The 16,901-nt window shown below is 46.0% G+C and overlaps 1 protein-coding gene across 1 annotated transcript in view; it reads left to right on the top strand.

The window, feature by feature from the left end:
- Positions 1-16,901, top strand: part of LOC146193378 (uncharacterized) — a 74,467-nt gene that overhangs the window by 54,341 nt on the left and 3,225 nt on the right. The window contains exons 6-8 of the mRNA XM_084600532.1: positions 628-773; positions 1,259-1,375; positions 8,715-8,838. Of these exons, the coding sequence (XP_084456658.1) occupies positions 628-773; positions 1,259-1,375; positions 8,715-8,838 (387 nt within the window). The remainder of the gene's footprint in view (positions 1-627; positions 774-1,258; positions 1,376-8,714; positions 8,839-16,901) is intronic.

The raw sequence follows: 16,901 nt of genomic DNA, 5'->3' as shown, positions 1-16,901 counted from the left end.
GTGTTTTGTGTTACGTCAATAGAATTCGAAGGAAAGTAACACAATAGTACTCGATTTCTGTTCTTCAATCTTATTTTCTTTTCTGGGTCAATAATTGACAACGGCAATCAAGTAACATTGTAAATGGAGGAAGTGTACTTTTAATCGGCGACTTATTGCCTGCTCCGTGTACAATACTGATATTGAGTGCCCGAATTCTCAATGGCTCACGAAAAAGAGTCAGGAGTCCTGACAGTATTTGTGATGACAGAAAAAGGACGGAGCAAAGCATTTGATCGATAACAAAATAGTATACCCGCCCCAGAGATGCACTAGATAGGGCGCTCGACTTCTGTCCCCAAGGATGCGTTGTCGAATCTCGGCCACTTGGCCGCTTTTCCAAAGGAAGGCGCCCGTAGGCTGTGCTAAGTCACTGCACGATAAAGAACCGCAGGTGGTCGACATTTTCGGACTCCATCGCGCACCTCATAGCCTTGAGTCGCTTTGGAACAAATTAGTAGCCATGATCATCCCGCCTTGAAGAACGGGAAGAATACCGTAAGATAAATGGTTTCTACCTGGACGTATTGTTACAGTAAGAAATATTTTTATGATCTCTTGACCTTATCATTTCTTTTTTTTTTTCAGGGTCCTACCTTTTTTTCAACAATTACCAACGACGTACAGGGGAAAAGGCTGAACTCATCGGGGAGCTCCTTCCTAAGGACACGAAGATAACACAGTGCGCAGAATTCTGGTACATCATTTCCGGCGACATGTCTACAAAATTGGAGGTAAAGCTTGCGGTACTTATGCTGCATGCCTTAGAAAAATACAACATTGGAAGCAAATAAAAAACAAGCTTTCACCCACAGTAATAAGACGGAATATATTAAACAAGGTTAGAGAATTGCACGCTTTGAAACGTCATTTTATTGGGAACGGAGTGAAAATTTTAATTAACAAATATCAGAGGCATTGGTTTGAGAATTCGTTTATTCAAACGTATGGTGCACATGTAATAAATACCGAAATCATGGTCTTATTAAGGAATGACAAGGTCTTATTAAGGAATAATTCAAGGATACTAGCTTTTAAACAAAACAATTTCACCGCAACTTTTGTCATTTTTGACGGAACCATTGAGCCCCAACCAAAGCTAAGCTTAGGCTTTGTTTTTTTCTTGCTAGGCTGCCTAGAGACTTTTGTGCAGTAGTCTTCTTAACACCGTGAATATTTCTTTTCCTCACTTGCCTGATATTTATAAATCTGTTCCCAGGTGCTGTCCGCTAATCCTGCTCAACCTACATTCACAAATTCTCCTCTTTGGGGGCAGAAAGGCAGCGGGGCTCAAGCGTGGCAACTGGGCCGTGTTGCCGTACCTAATTTCAAACGGGTGTGTATATCATGCTTGTCCCCCTGCAGATTTGGATGTAATTCGATATGTATTGTCGTATAAACATAACCAAACAAGCCAAATAATGTACCGTGTGGCGTCATTCTTTCCCGAGGATAGCACTGAATGCTTTCGTCTAGCATGACGCGATTCTGCCTGCAGCCATTGAGCACGGGCTGTTCGTCCAGAAGCAGCAGACGTGCGAGCATCAGGCCGCACTTGACGCCACCTGCAGCCATTAGCGCGAACATTGCAGGAAAGCAGTGGCGGAGCCCTTTAATAGTACCAATTGTGAAACTACCCACAGAACCCAGGTAAAAAAAAACATCGTTCTTATTAGCGGATACTGTTTACTGAGAGTGGATAGACGTACAAACACCTGGCGAATAAAATCAGTTCAAGCGATACAGTAGCCCCCCCCCCAAAAAAAAAAAAAAGAAGATAAAAGAAAAGAAACAGCAGGAGAGATATTTAGTTGGAATAAAAGTGCCATTTTCAGGAGACACAGAGGGCAGTAACAGATAGCTTTTATTGGTCGTTTCAAGGCACAAAAAAATTCATAGGCACTCAAAGAGTTCATACTAACACTGGCCAGCTTTTAAAATGCAGTTTTCCGGATGCTATGAATGATGATGATGGAAACATTTATTGACATTTTCTTAGATTAAGGGAAGGCTGGTCGAGTTCCTAGTCCGGGACCCCGTTGGTAAGAGCCGCTGCCCGTGCTCTTTCGACGAGGGCTCGTTGTTCCTCGAGGTCCGAGCTGGACAGGGCCGCCTCCCAGCCTTCCCACGTTGGCTGATTTATTATATAAATACTGGTATTTTGTTGACAAGCCCATACCATATGTATAAGTTTGCCCTCTGGCCGCAAAATTTGCACTGAGACGAAAAGGATTCGGGCTCAATGGCGTGAAGTGTTCCTGGATTATTAAATGACATAGTGTGTAACCTTCGAAGGAGGCACCCTTCTGATTTACTAAGACTCTTAGCGGGCTTCAGGAAAGCCTGCCTTTCTAGGCGCAAATGCTGTTGTAATATCTCTGAATATGTTGTTAACGGAGAGGGGGAGCCTAAATCAGCAAGGGAGGACGTAGAAGAAATCCGGGGAAGAAAAGCTCGGGCTGGAGCGTGTGCGCGCTCGTTTCCTTCAACTCCCTGGTGACCTGGTACCCATATTATCTCCTTCTGTGCAGCTGAAGTGCTACATTGACTCAGAATTTTGCAGGCTAGCGGCGTGATTCTGCCATGCATAGTTTCTATAAGCTGTCAGGGAATCTGCAACTATGTATTTCGATGCGGAGTGCATTGCGGCTAGGGTTATCGCAACATCCTCCATAGCCTGCGTATGCCCGTTACAAAATGAAAGCCCGCCCACGACCTGCGTTTGGTGTACCACTGATGTTGTTGATATCCCCGCAACATTACCCGCAGCGTCCACGAAGAAGGCTCCTTCTTATCTTGAATAAGATTCGTTCATCTTCTTGATTCTAGCCACTCGTCTGGCATGATGATGCTCTGGGTGCATGTTTTTGGGGAGCAGAAGCGTGAGGAATTTGCTCTTCAACTCTTGGGGTATATTCTTGTCTCCCAGCAACTTGACGTGGAAAGCATGTGTTCAAATTTTCTAAGACTCTGCAACCAGTCTTGGTGGTGGCCAGTCGCATTATACCTGCCTTCTAAAATGGGCGCTATTCTGTTCATAAGCCGTATTGTGCACCCTCAGTTGTAGCAGACGCAGCGTAGATGCTTTCATGGGTAACCCGAGCGCATTCTTATAAGCAGTTTGAATGATAACGTCCAGGTGGTTTAAATCGGTTGTCCTCATACGATGATATGAGGCCACATGCACTATCCTGCAGATGATAAAGGCCTGTATTAGCCTAAGGGTATCTTTTTCTATCATACCATTCTTCTTGGTTCGATCCAAGATAGCATACGGATAACCTGTTCGCATACCGTTCGGAGCTTGGTGATCGCTGCTGCGTTCACACCCTTGTTGTTATTAAGCAGCCCCAAAACTCGCATTGGCTCCACCTCGGGAATACGTGTATCATGGACCGAGATTTCCAGTGGTGCAGTATCCCCCTTCCCGCGCAGGACGAGCAGGTTCCGACTTGTCCGGGGAACAGCGCAGTCCGCATCCTTCTGAATACTTTTGAACCGTAGTGGCAGCCTCTTTAAGGGCCTCCTCTATATGTCCCAAGTTGCCCCATATGGTTATGTCGTCCGCGTAGAGGGCGTGGCGGATTCCCTTTATGGCATTAAGTTTTCTGGCAGGTGCATGAGGGCAACGCTGAAGAGCAGTGGAGAAAGGATCACTGCCCATGAGTGTCGGCTAGGACCTTGTGTCGCCAATCTTGATGTGTGCTTGCCTATCTTGCAAGAAAGCCTTGATGTAGTTAAAGGTACGCCTTCCGCAATTAGTACCCTGTGGGTTTTCCACAACCTTGGAGTGCTTCACGTTGTCGAAAGCTCCCTTAAGATCCAGCGCAAGTATGGCCCTACTGCTGTGTTTGCAGGGGGTATCGATAACCTCCATCTTCAGCTGCAGTAACACGTCCTGAGTTGACAAGTGTGCCCTGTACACAAACATCGTGTGAGGCATATCTCTTGGTCTTCTATATACGTCAAAAGCCGCATTTTTACCGCCTTCTTCATCAGTTTCCCTTTGCACGACGTAAGCAAAATTGGCCTCAGGTTATTGATGTGCACCTCCTTTCCAGGCTTCGGAATAAAGATGACATCGTCCGTCTTCCACGCGTCGGGTAATTGTCCACTTTTCCAACACTTGTTGATGCACTGCGTGCGATGTTGAAGCGTTTGCCGAGTGAGATTTACAAGCAATCCAACCGTCACCCTGTCGTTCCCTGGTGCCGTGCCCCTCCTCATGGCCATAAGCGCCGCCTGTATTCCCTCGACATCGAACTCTCGATCCAGGTCCGGATTCTCCCTGCCCTCATAATCTTTATTGGCTCGTTCTCTTTTGCTGTACATAGGTACCAGCTGGTGAGGGCTGCCACCAGCTGCTGGTCCGCGCCTGCGAAGTCATGTAGGGCTCTCTTGAGGTTAGGCTGCTGGTCCCCACGCGACTTGGAAGGCTCTATCAAACATCTAAGAAGGCTCGAAGCCGTCTTGGTGCTAAGGTGTATTCGCAGCAAGTGGCATTTAGCCAACCATGCAGTTGTTTTTGGCCAGGGTCCGTGCATACTCTTCTGCTTGTAATGTTAATTGCGCGATCTTGATCTTCAGCTTGCGATTATGTTTTTGGTTTTTCCACCGCCGCGTGAGACTTCTTCCGACCTGCAATAGATGTAATAGGTGGTTGTCAATGGCCGGAACTTCTTCTGAGGTCTGAAGCGTACGTGTAAAGCGATCCCTGACTCCCAGCAATGACTCTGCCCACTCCTCGTACTTTTCAATGGGCGCGTTAAGCATAGAGTCTTTCGCCTTTTAGAACTTCAACCAGTTCGTGAGCAGGGTGTGCCCTCTCAGTTTGCGATGCTTATTGTAGTCGAAGCAGATCTTGAGAATGCAGTGGTCACTCCCCAATGTTTCCTGTGTGTTGTGCCAATCATAATGTCTACATACCTTAATCAAAGACAGATGTGGACACGTATCTCTTGCGACACTGTTGCCAATCCTCATGGGATGCTGCGGGTCAGTAAGAATAGTCAATGCTAGGTCCGAAATGGCTGCAGCGAGTTTCTTGCCCTTAATATCCTCCTTACTATAACTCAAAAGAAGCTATATGCATTAAAATCCCCCACTATGATGAGAGGTGAACTTTTTGCCAATTGCGCTGCCTTTTGGCAAATTCCATCGAAAGGCGCCCCCCTGTTTTTGGGTCGACTATATATGTTCAACACATACGCACTTCTGCTCAGTTCAGTTCAGTTCAGTTCAGTCGTTCAGTCGTGTCCGACTCTTCGTGACCCTATTGACCATGTCACGCCACGCTTTCCGGTCTCTCACTATCTTCCTAACATCACATAACTTCATCTGCAGTGCCTCGAGGATGCCATCTAACCATCGCGTTCGCTGCCTACCCCTTCTCCGGCGACCCTCAACCTTTCCCAACATCAAATCTTTTTCCAGCGACTCCTCTCTTCTCATCAGATGACCAAAGTAGCTGAGCTTTAACTTTAGAATTTGACCCTCCAATGAGCAGTCAGGGTTTATAGTCGACAATATTGACTGATTTGATCTTCTGGCAGTCCAAAGAACTCTCAAGAGTCTTCGCCAGCACCACAATTCAAACGCGTCAATTCTTCGGCGGTCAGCCTTTTTCACAGTCCAACTCTCGCATCCATTCATCACAATTGGAAATACCATAGCCCGAGTTATACGGATCTTGGTTGGCAGACTAATGTCTCTGCACTTTACTAGGCGGTCAAAGCTAACCATTGCTCTCTTTCCCAGAAGCAGGCGTCTCCTAATTTCATGGCTGCAGTCTCCTTCCGAGGTAATCTTGGAGCCCAAGAAGAGAAAATCTGTCACAGCTTCCACTTCTTGTCCCTTGATGCTCCAGGACTTGATAGGGCAAGACGCCATGATCTTTGTCTTTTTAATGTTCAGTTTAAGCCCAAACTTCTCACTCTCTTCTTGTACGCGCATCAGAAGTCTATTGAGTTCCGCTTCACTTTCTGCCATTAAAGTGGTATCATCCGCATATCTAAGGTTGTTGATACGTTTTCCAGCAATCTTCACTCCAGCTGAAGACTCGTCCAGACCAGCCTTCCTCATGATGCACTCTGCATATAGGTTAAATAGGCAGGGCGACAGTATGCAGCCTTGCCCCACTCCTTTCTCAATCGGAAACCAATCAGTAAGACCATGCACAGTTCTGACTGTGGCCTCTTGCCCTTCATACAGGTTCCTGAGGAGACAGATGAGGTGAATTGGAACTCCCATCTCTTGGAGAGCTTGCCACAATCTGCTGTGATCTACGCAGTCAAACGCTTTCGCATAATCAATAAAGCAGAAGTAGATGGGTTTCTGGAACTCTCTTGCTTTTTCCATGATCCAGCGAAGGTTGGCAACTTGCTCTCTAGTTCCTCTGTCCTTGCGAAACCCAGCTTGCACGTCCGGAAGCTCCCGATCCACATACTGCTGCAGCCTACCTTGGAGGATCTTCAACATCACCTTGCTAGCATGCGAAATAAGCGCGATCGTGCGGTAGTTGGAACAATCTTTGGCACTGCCTTTCTTTGGAATGGGGATGTAAACTGACCTCCTCCAATCCTGTGGCCACTGCAGGGTTGTCCAAATCTTCTGACAATGTATGCAGAATGTTAACCGCGTCATGGTTGAGGTTTTGAAGCAACTCAGCTGGAATGCTGTCAATTCCGCTAGCTTTGTTCTTAGCAAGGCTGGCTAAGGCCCATTCAACTTCACTCTTCAGGATGCCCGGCTCGAGATCAGTGATCACAACCGGCTTATGTTGGGTTTGCACATTCGGGTCCTTCTTGTACAGTTCTTCTGTGTATTCCTGCCACCTCTTCTTTATCTCTGCGGCTTCAGTGAGGTCCCTGCCTCGTTTGTCCTTTATCACGCCCATCTTAACACAGAAGCTTCCTTTGATATATTTGATTGTCTTATACAGAGCTCTTGTGTTCCTTAATTGGCTGTTGTCCTCAACTGCTTGGCACTGTATGTTCAGGAAGGCATTCTTATCTCTCCTTGCTACTTTCTGAAAATCCGCATTGAGAACCTTGTATCTTTCTCTTTCCCCCATAACTTTTGCCATCCTCCTTTCCTCAGCTATTTGCAAAGTACTTCTGCTAGTACGTAGTGAATGAAAAAAGAAACTTGGCAGTGGCTCCCAACGCGAGCGGACCAGGGATCATGTTTATTAGAATCTCGCTAGGCTTTCTACTGGACCGTAACAAAGTGTGAGTGAATGAATATACTGAAACGGAAAAAGCATATGAAGGGCCTGCATAGTTCACTCTTCAGCTTCAACCCTGCTAAAATTATGCCGAGGTATGAAAAGCTCTAGTATAAAGAAGCGACACATAGGCTGGGCGACATATTTGACAGTTTAGAAAACCTCCAAGCATCTCTGAAGAGCGACTGCTGTATACTTTCCTTATTACGGTGCCGTGCCTTGAAATACATCTCCGTGTGACCTTCCTTGTACTCTAAAGAATATAGGCATCAGATGTGAAACGCTGAATGTGGGCAAAACCGGCTTAATTTGAGGTGTGTCTTCATTTTCAAGTGGGAGACTCTAATGTCGTTGCAAAGTTTTGCGCCCACGATGCGGGAGTGACCGTAAAACAGCCCTCTAGGACCAGGGTCAAAAGTGTGCGTCAGAAACTACCAAAATTCTGGACAATAGGACAAAAGTTCAAGAGCTGCTTTTGTTTCTACAAAAATGCTTTTGAGAGTGCACGAAACAATAATTCATAATTGGCGCACAGGAAAGGAAAGGCGCAGTATGTGTCACACTTGTTTTGTGGACGCCTTAACCACGCCGTAATGGAAGGGAGGAAGGTGGGAGTGAAAATGGAAAGAGAGAAAGAAGAGCCGTAGTAAAGACTATGAAATAATGTCGACAACCTGAGGATTTTTAACGTGCGCTCACATCGCACCGCACACGGACGACTCTACGTTTTGCCTCCATGGAAACGAAGCCCCCGGCGTTCGTGATTGAACCCGGATACTCCGGCGCTGTAGTCTGGTATCTTAACCACTGCACCAACGATGTGGGGTGCAAAACCAGAACAGGTGTTTGAAGTCTCTCCAGGGCGCTAAAAGGAATGCGAAATATCGAGGTGCACATAGTAAATTGAACATCACGTGAATGCTGCCGCTAAATGTGGTCATTTATTGTAATATTTAAAACACGTGTGACAGATACCGCGCCTTTTTCTTCTTGCGAAGCAATCTATATGGTTATTATTACTGTAATATTTCATCTTCTATGAAGCGCGTTTTGAGACATAGCAAATGACATCAGGAGGTTTTACGTTTGTTCTGCTGAGCACAGGTCGGGGTCAAGAGTCCCTGCCTTGCATGCGATCGCCCGTTGACTACGCTGTCATGCTTCAGTGCGGTACTCTTCTAAATTTCGAGGGGCTAAGGGACATTTAGTCACAACAGGGTGTTTTAGCCTTTGTGCGTGCATCAAATGAGATCATAAGGATTGGCAGGTGCTCAGTTTGAATGATAAAGGTACCTTTCAACCTCAACTAAACGATTCAGAATCGTTCTAGAGTATATATTGTCGCTACACGGTGCAATACCAACCTTTAATTGCATTGTATTACACGGAACCCGTGAACTTACCTTCTGTTTAAAAGATATCTTAATGCGGATGGCAAAATTGTTTTCAGGTTATCTTCCGAGGAACCGTCGGGCCTGCTTCGACGCCAGCCTACATAGCCCTGGATGACATCGACATTACCCACAAGGACAGGTGCGAAACGTTCCCTACAGACGCTGACGCATTATCAGCAGGTGAGTGTGACACAATTAATAAATGCCTACACATAATTAAGAGACAGGACAGCATTTTGTATAGTTTATGCCTCGCCTGCAGTGGCTCTCTTTTGAGGTGTCAGCACCGCATGCGTGCGATGCGTTTCTCGTGAACCTACCCAAACGTGCATTCTCCTTATACCTGTCGCAAATACACAATGCATGCCTTAGTCAATTTTATATCCTCTGACTCCCTACCCTCAGTGCAGGGTAGCAAACCGGTTTCGTCTACCGGTTAACCTTGTTAACCTCCCTGCCTTTCCTCCTGCTCCTTAGCCGGAAGAAAAAATTTGCGAACCCCGCCGCGAATGCAAGCCACAAAGGTGATGTTTCTAGGCTTGAAGCTGGTGAGGCCATGGGGAAGTGCCAATTGAGGAGAACCCTGATGTTCGTTTACTACGCATAGAAGGTGATACAGCGTTTCCCAGGGTAGTGAAATGCTCTTCCGCGAAGCTGCAAGTTCAGCGCGAAGCATGGAACTCCAGTGGGCATCTCAGAGACTTGGAGCGTTCAATCATTAGTGTGTGCCTACGTTAAATTCTTAGAAATTTCGATATCTCCCCAGTCCCACAAGTAGAAAAAATTTGAATTTTAGGAATGGTCCTCCAAGCAAGAGTGCAGAGCACAAACACCATCAGAAAGTTAGAGAACTACACAGGTTAAGTTACGGGCATATAGAAGAGTAGCAGTCGCATATTTTATGCAACATCTTTTCTCAATATCAAAACGACAGAACGTGAAAGCATCAACGTCATAATTCGGAAATGCGCTAAACGCGCACTAGGCATCCCTATCTCCACGTCAACAGAGAAGCTGGACATAATAGGAATTCATAATACATGGCAAGAGCTCACTGAAGCACTAAGGATTGCTCAACTGGAAAGACTAAGTCAGACGGAGACAAGCAGAATCATCCTAGACTGGTTTGGACTCCAATCAGACAGAGATCCACAGACAAAAATGTCTATCCCAAACAACATAAAGGTACACATACTGGTACCACCCTTACCTCGAAACATGCACCCAGACTACAACAAAGAACGCAGACAACACAGAGCCAAAGGGACGCAAAGCAGTGGAGGAAGTTGCTTATGTAGACGCATCATGCCGACTACACGGGGCAGCCGTCCAGGCAGTAGTAAAAGGATAAGGAGCACCTAAAATTGCAACCTCAACACGCACCCGTGGCATACGCATAGCTGAAGAGGACGCAGTAGCACTCGCATGCACTCGCACACAGGAGAAAACTATAATCAGCGACCGCAAAACAGCTATCTGGAATTTTGCACAAGGATGGATCTCAGAGGAGGCCAGAAAGATTCTTCTCACAAATCCCATTATTAGAACCATATCCATCTTGTGGATACCAGGACAGGAATCTGTCCCTGGCAACAGAGCTGCGCACCTGCTGGCTGGCCCGAGATCTCTACCACCGGCCAGCAGTAGAACATCCCGAATGCAAGGAAATAAAAGACTGCGCTATCACATACAATGAGATCACTGAATCTTACAAACTAGATCGAAAAGCCTAACCCCTCCCGATATCGGTCTCTCACTAACGATGAAGCACGCATTTGGAGGCGATTACAAGCCGGTAGCTGCACATGCCCGGTCTGGGTTTTCTTACACAAACCAGGGAGGAAGATTCAAAATGTAAACATTGCAGCCAAAAATGCACACTAGATCATATATAATGGGAATGCGCCGACTCCCAAGGCGCCGGAATTAGCATTGACAGTAGAGATAGCCTGGGAGGTTTGCCTGTGGAGCGGAGATCCGACCGTTCAGCGGCACGCGACCCGCCTGGTGGCTGAGGCCGTGAAGAGTTCTTGTAACTTCACGTGACCTCAGTCGGCGGGGCCTTCCTGACCCGCCCCACAGCCTGCGTGCTGGGGGCCGGAGTTAAAGGACTTCTTTTAGGTGGAAATAAAGTTTTCATTAATGAGCCTAATACCCTCTTCACACGGGCAGAGTTAACCACGATTAGCGTAACTGCGGTTACGCGAAACCATGGTTAGCCCATTTACACGGCACACCAAACCATCGTTACACTCCTAACCACAGTTATCGCAAACCGAGTTTGGCGACCTCGGTTTGCGCCGTTAAACGAGGTTATGGCGGCGTCTGTTGACGGAGGCTGCTCGTTGGCATCCGAGTGCGCGAAGCGTACGAGCTTGTCGGCTTCAGCAGTGTACTCGTTTACCCGTATTGAATAGGCGGTGTGTACTGTGTCGCCCGGATTCTTCGGTTACGGCTTACAGCCAAGCGTCTGCGAAGCCCCGTCCTGTGTCTGCAGTATCGTTTGCGTGGCTTGTTGCTGAGCGCGGAACGTCAAAAAATTCGCGGTCGTAGCTTTATAATGAAAGTGCACAAGTTCACAACGCTTGCAGTGCGGGATTCTGCGAGCAGCCTCAGGTACGTTACGCTTACCGCGACGGTGAAGCGTGCGAGCGCGGCGAACTACAGCGGGGTGCGTAGCCCCATAGTGGTCGATAAGCCTAAATTATTTTTCTTCGAAGCTGCGGCGGTCGGCGCTTTGAAACTGATCAACGCTCATAAAACTTCCTTATTGTGAATCCTATTCTGCCGCCGTAAAATCACGATATTATTAACTTTGGCGACGCATTAATCGCAGAGCTAGTATAAGCAGAGCGGTGAATCGCAATGCACCGGCGGCAGCTGGCTTGAGCAGAAACTTGATAGTATCGCGCTTATCGGTCTTGCCAGCAATTTGCCACTGGTCAGTGATCCTCAAGAGTGATACAATCCTGATATTTGGCTCATTATTCCAGATGCCAATACATTTAGCACGCTTTGTTTCTGACGTCGGCGCTAGCGAGCCGCCGTGTCGTTCGCGTACGGTCTGTGGGAGGAGGGGCCAACGCGGCGGTGTTTACGGTGGTCGATGAGGTGCTGCCATCGTGCGGGGCTTCACCGCGTTGTTGACGCCTTGTCAGACGGCACTCCGGAAACTACATTATAAAGATATTTCTAAATGTTGCTTCGTTCCGCAGATCACCGCGTCGCTTCGGTTGTATTTTATGGACGATGGCGGCCGTAACCGAGAACGGCAGAGAGCTGTGCAAGCACAGCTTCCCTAAGAATTGACGCGTTTGAATTTTGGTGCTGGCGGAGACTCTTGAGAGTTGCTTGGACTGCCAGAAGATCAAATCAGTCGATATTGTCTACCATAAGCGCTGAAGGCTCATTGGAGGGTCAAATTCTAAAGTTAAAGCTGAGCTACTTTGGTCATCTGATTAGAAGGAGGAGTCGCTGTAGAAAGATTTAATGTTGGGAAAGGTAGAGGGTCACCGGAGAAGGGGTAGGAAGCGAACGCGGTGGTTAGATGGCATCCTCGAGGCGCTGCAGATGAAGTTATGTGATGTTAGGAAGATAGTGAGAGACCGGAAAGCGTGGCATGATATGGTCCATAGGGTCACGAAGAGTCGGACACGACTGAACGACTGAACTGAATTGAATTCAGAGAGAAGTCGGCTTGAATGACGCCTTAGGATGTTATCTTTCTGGTGTATTATGTGCCAGAAACGAAACAAATAAATAAAACTTCGTCATGCGCTATAACGCTGGCTCAAACGACTACGCAGCGCTTTCACACTCCAATAGCTCTGAAAGAAATATATACTCGCTTTCAGGCTGCAGAACTTCCGAGTGTTGGCTGCAGTGTTAATATTTATTCAAAACCTAATACAAATAGCGAAATGGCGCTGTGCCCCACTGCGATGGCTGAGGGGTTAGGTTTCTTGACTAGCCGCGAAGATGATGGTTCGATCACGGCAGTGACTGATGCGCTTCGATGAAAGCGAAGCGAAAGGCTCCCGTGTAAAGTATACGATGTCAACGCACGTTAAAGAACCCGAGCCGGTTGAAAAAAAAAGCTCTCTAATACGGCTTACCTCATAGTCGATGTACTTTGGGACGCTAAACTCCATGTACCAATGAAAACCTACTTCTGCTCCAGCTAGCCCTATTTTGCTGCTATTTCTTTGGAGTGCGCAACAATGTACATGCACGGTTTAAAAAGATGTATCATACATGACGTGCAAGTTCAACAGTTTGATAGGCGCTATAGATTTTCCAGCCATAAAAACACACCATCCTCAAGCAACGGTGTTTATAAATAAAAGGGCAATAAATCTTTTCTGCATCGGCATCGAAAATTTATCAATGTGATTGGCGCACCACCACGGAGGCCACAATGCGGCATAATCAGTGAGGTTGGCTATGCCTGGCATGAATAATAAAGAGTGAATTTAAAGTGCGAATATATATGAGAGGTACACGAGAAAAATGCTTACTATTGTCCAAAAAACCTTTTTTGGCTTTATGGTACCGAAACGGCTTAGTTAGCGGGGCTGCGTTCTGAACACGAAAGTAATTAACGTAACCGTTAAACTAAGACGTTGAGTTTAACTCTACGCCAACACAAATGAACTTGCTCCAACACAACCGTATGGTGAAAATATCTTGGCAGTTTTCTACAGCACTCAAAGGCTAGCTAATCGTGGCTACCGTGCAAGCGTGGCAGCAGAGATATCGCAGCCTTGCAGTCCCGAAGGAAATGGCTGCGCGGCGGCGCACTGCTCGGCAGAAAATGGCCGCGGCTGAGAATGGCTTCAAATTTTGGTGTATAGGCGGAAAGAAGAGAAGAAGCAGACGAAGAAAAGAATACGAATTTTTTTCGGAACATGTTAAAAGGAACATAAAAATTGGTATACAGACAAGGGTAACAACTTTACTGCCGCGGGATCGTCAATTGATTAATACTAAACTAAACGAAAAACAGGCAGCCATATAGGCATGTTCTTGTGTAAAAAACAATGGCTGCACTAATACAAAATTACAGAAAATGGCGATGAATTATTATCTTACCAAGGCCAAACATACGAACAAATGATCAGAGTAAGGAAGGCAATTATATATCAGGCATGCATACAAGCAGAAAAAACCACAGCGAACACGACAAAGGCATGCAAAAAAGGCATATACAGATAAGTGCAGAAGGAGAAACGATATTATGGTACACTATTCAAGTCAAATAAAATGCAAGTCAAACTGTTATATAAGAAGTTAAAAAAAGTTTAACAAGCAAGTGAAATGCCCTGTTTATTCTATTTGTCGCTGCAAAAGAAAATTTCTCATGCTAGATTTGAACATTGATAAGGACATAGGCAATTTTGAAGTCAGCGGTAAATTATTCCACAGAGAAATGCTTGCGAAGCAAGAACTTCTTGTTCTATATTTAGTGAAAACTTGAGGTAGGAAAAACTTTTTTAAGCTGCGAATCTAGTCCGGATAAATTGCTTCAAGAACAGTAGCTTACGAACGTAAAGGGAAGTATGTCGCCCAAGAATCTAAAAAACATAATATCTAGGTTTCTCTCAAACATATTACTAACAGATAAGACGTTATACTGACGGAACAAAGGCAAAGCATTAGATGGACCTGATTTCGAATATGTTGCATCGAGTGCAAATCACATCTTTAAGCGTTTCCCATCCAACAATGCCGTAATTAAAGTGTGTGTGAATAAATGCAGAATAAAGTGATAGCAGTGCAGATGAAAAAACCAAACCGCGCCCTCAATCAATGCAAGAATTCCAAATGCAGTTTTTCTCCTCAGTTGGCCTGTATGTGTATAATAAAATTTTAATTGATAGTTATGTGGAACACCGAGGAATATAGCGCTGTTACAAGGATAAATATAGGTATGACCACGCGATATTTGAGACTGGCATGCTATCAGTTTATGGCTTAAAGAAAAAGCATAAATTCAATTTAGACGGGTTTGAGAATAAAGTGGTTGTCATGGCGCCAGGACATAATTTTAACAATAGAGGTATTTAATTCTACAGTTAGAGAAAATATACACCTATCAGAGGAAGAAATGGTAGTATCACCTACCAATACCAGACAATGAGTGTCAGTGACTCCGTCAGGAAGATTATTAACGTAGATTGAGAAAAGCAAAGGACAAGAAAAGATCTCTGAGAGGCCTAGCTATTAATCGTTAGTGATCTTGAACTCAGAAAATGCGCCAGCCAGGACACCGACAACGCCGGAAATTAACACTGCTCTTCAGGATAGAGCGCTGTTTGTCAATTGCTGTTTGGGGTGTCTAGGCGGCATTTTTTTTACAGGTGATTTGGTATTCCACAGGCGACAATTTCGCGTCAGTATTAACATACTCCGCCACTGTGCTTTCAATAAAGAAATGCACTCTAGGTCTAAAAAATGAAAGATGGCTTAGCTCTGCTATGCCTGGATATACGTAGCGAAAAGCAGTGGCTACCTCGAAACCAGAAATTAACTTCTCCAGTCTTCTGCGCCATTCGCCAGCACATAAACCTCCTTGGCTTACATGTCGGGTGCATCTAAGTTTACTGGCATTTTATAATTCGTTTACAGGAACTATAGAACAGCATCTGTCACTAGCAGAAAGCAAAAAGCGCTGCCCGGCTGCGTTGGAGCGCACTCGTTCCCACTTGGTCCTCATAGCTGCCGGCAAATGGGTGACATCACATCCTTGACGTCACCGTAATTGAGCGATTTAACTACTTTAGTCTTTGGTACTTTCAAATTGCGCACCAATCGCTATATCTGTCGCTCGCGGATTCCCACTATCATTCTAACGGTAGACAAGCGGAAGTGCTTGGATACCCTTCATAAACGATCTTTTTGCGTGTGTGTAGGAGGTTACAACAGTTCAAAGAAAGGAGCAATAGCTCGCAGGTTTATAGCAGGTGTGATCAAGCATACTGTGAATCAAACGAATAAAGAGGGGATTAAAAGAACAGATAAATATGTATAACGAGATAGGCAACCTTACGCTTCCTCGCGTTCACTTTTGCAAAGTTTTTTAAAGCACCGCGTAACCGAGCAGTAATATGTAATCTTGGCATTTTACACATTTCTACATCCGTGAAATTCAGCGCAATTAAGCCCAGCTCCTTTTTTTTTTCTCTATTTTTATCCTTTCCTCTTTGCGAGCGGCCCTCTGTGACAGTGGTTCTGTTAGCCGGCGAATAGTATCCCTTAAAGAGTTACCTATATAAGCGAGTGTAATGCCCAAACGTAGAGAAAAGTAGAATGGTACAAAACAGAAGGCCTTCAGTATGCTACTAACCCTTTTTTTTTTATGGGTCCGCTATAGGGGGGGGGGGGGGGGGGGGATATCCTTAGTACGTCAACATCAATGAACACGGGGTCCTACAGTAATACATCAGCTGGTTCTCGCCTCAGAAATTGGTTTCAGGTATCTGCACTTACCCGGTCCATTATTTGGATAGGAGAATGAAATTTATATTTGTGAAATTCGACGCAACTGTAAATATAATATTTGTGCGCCCTGTCAAAAGCTCTCTGAAAGGTATTGGGAAGAGGGGTGCTTGTATGCCGCATTGTGGCTCTTCTAGGATGCCAGCTTTTCTCTAACTCTTTGCTTATTTTCGACAACTGCTGATAGTGGAAATCACAGAAATTACGGTGACTAGGTAAAGTGCCTTTAGTGTAGCTATAAACGGCACCGATTCGGCGTCGATTTTGTCTCATTTGCTTGTTTCTTTGTTCTAATTCACCACGCTGCTTGCGATTCCGCGAAGGTGATGACGAAAACGTTAATTGGCTCCAATACAGAAGTCTGCTAGTAGGAGTCTTGCTCGCGTCAGGCTTCGATCCGCCGGAGCATTGCGGATGTGGTGCTTTGGTACTGCGAACCCGCCTCGGCGGAGCGAATCCAGATTGCATGAGCCCATTAAGTGGGATAACGCCCGCTCCCCGAAACAAAATCTTCCCCACGCAAGTGGTGTGGAGGAGCCTTGCCCGGGGTGGTCGTAGGATGATGATGATCGTTGGTTGAGGTCTGTACCTTCAAAGAAGGGCTGCACTCAGTGCATCCTTCCCCTCCATCTGACAAGGCAAGGAAGCGTATACGCCCAGGGATCGGCATTCCTTGTTCGCTGATCCGAGTGAAATTTAGCGGCTGTTGGTTATACAGGCTAGAGAGGATAAGCGCGGCCTCCGAC

The sequence above is a fragment of the Amblyomma maculatum genome, chromosome 4 (assembly GCF_055883805.1).
Source record: "Amblyomma maculatum isolate TAMU_Amacu chromosome 4, ASM5588380v1, whole genome shotgun sequence".
NCBI classification, from domain to species: domain Eukaryota; kingdom Metazoa; phylum Arthropoda; class Arachnida; order Ixodida; family Ixodidae; genus Amblyomma; species Amblyomma maculatum.
The sequence above is the reverse complement of the archived record's forward strand: the minus strand, read 5'-3'. Positions and strand labels throughout refer to the sequence as shown.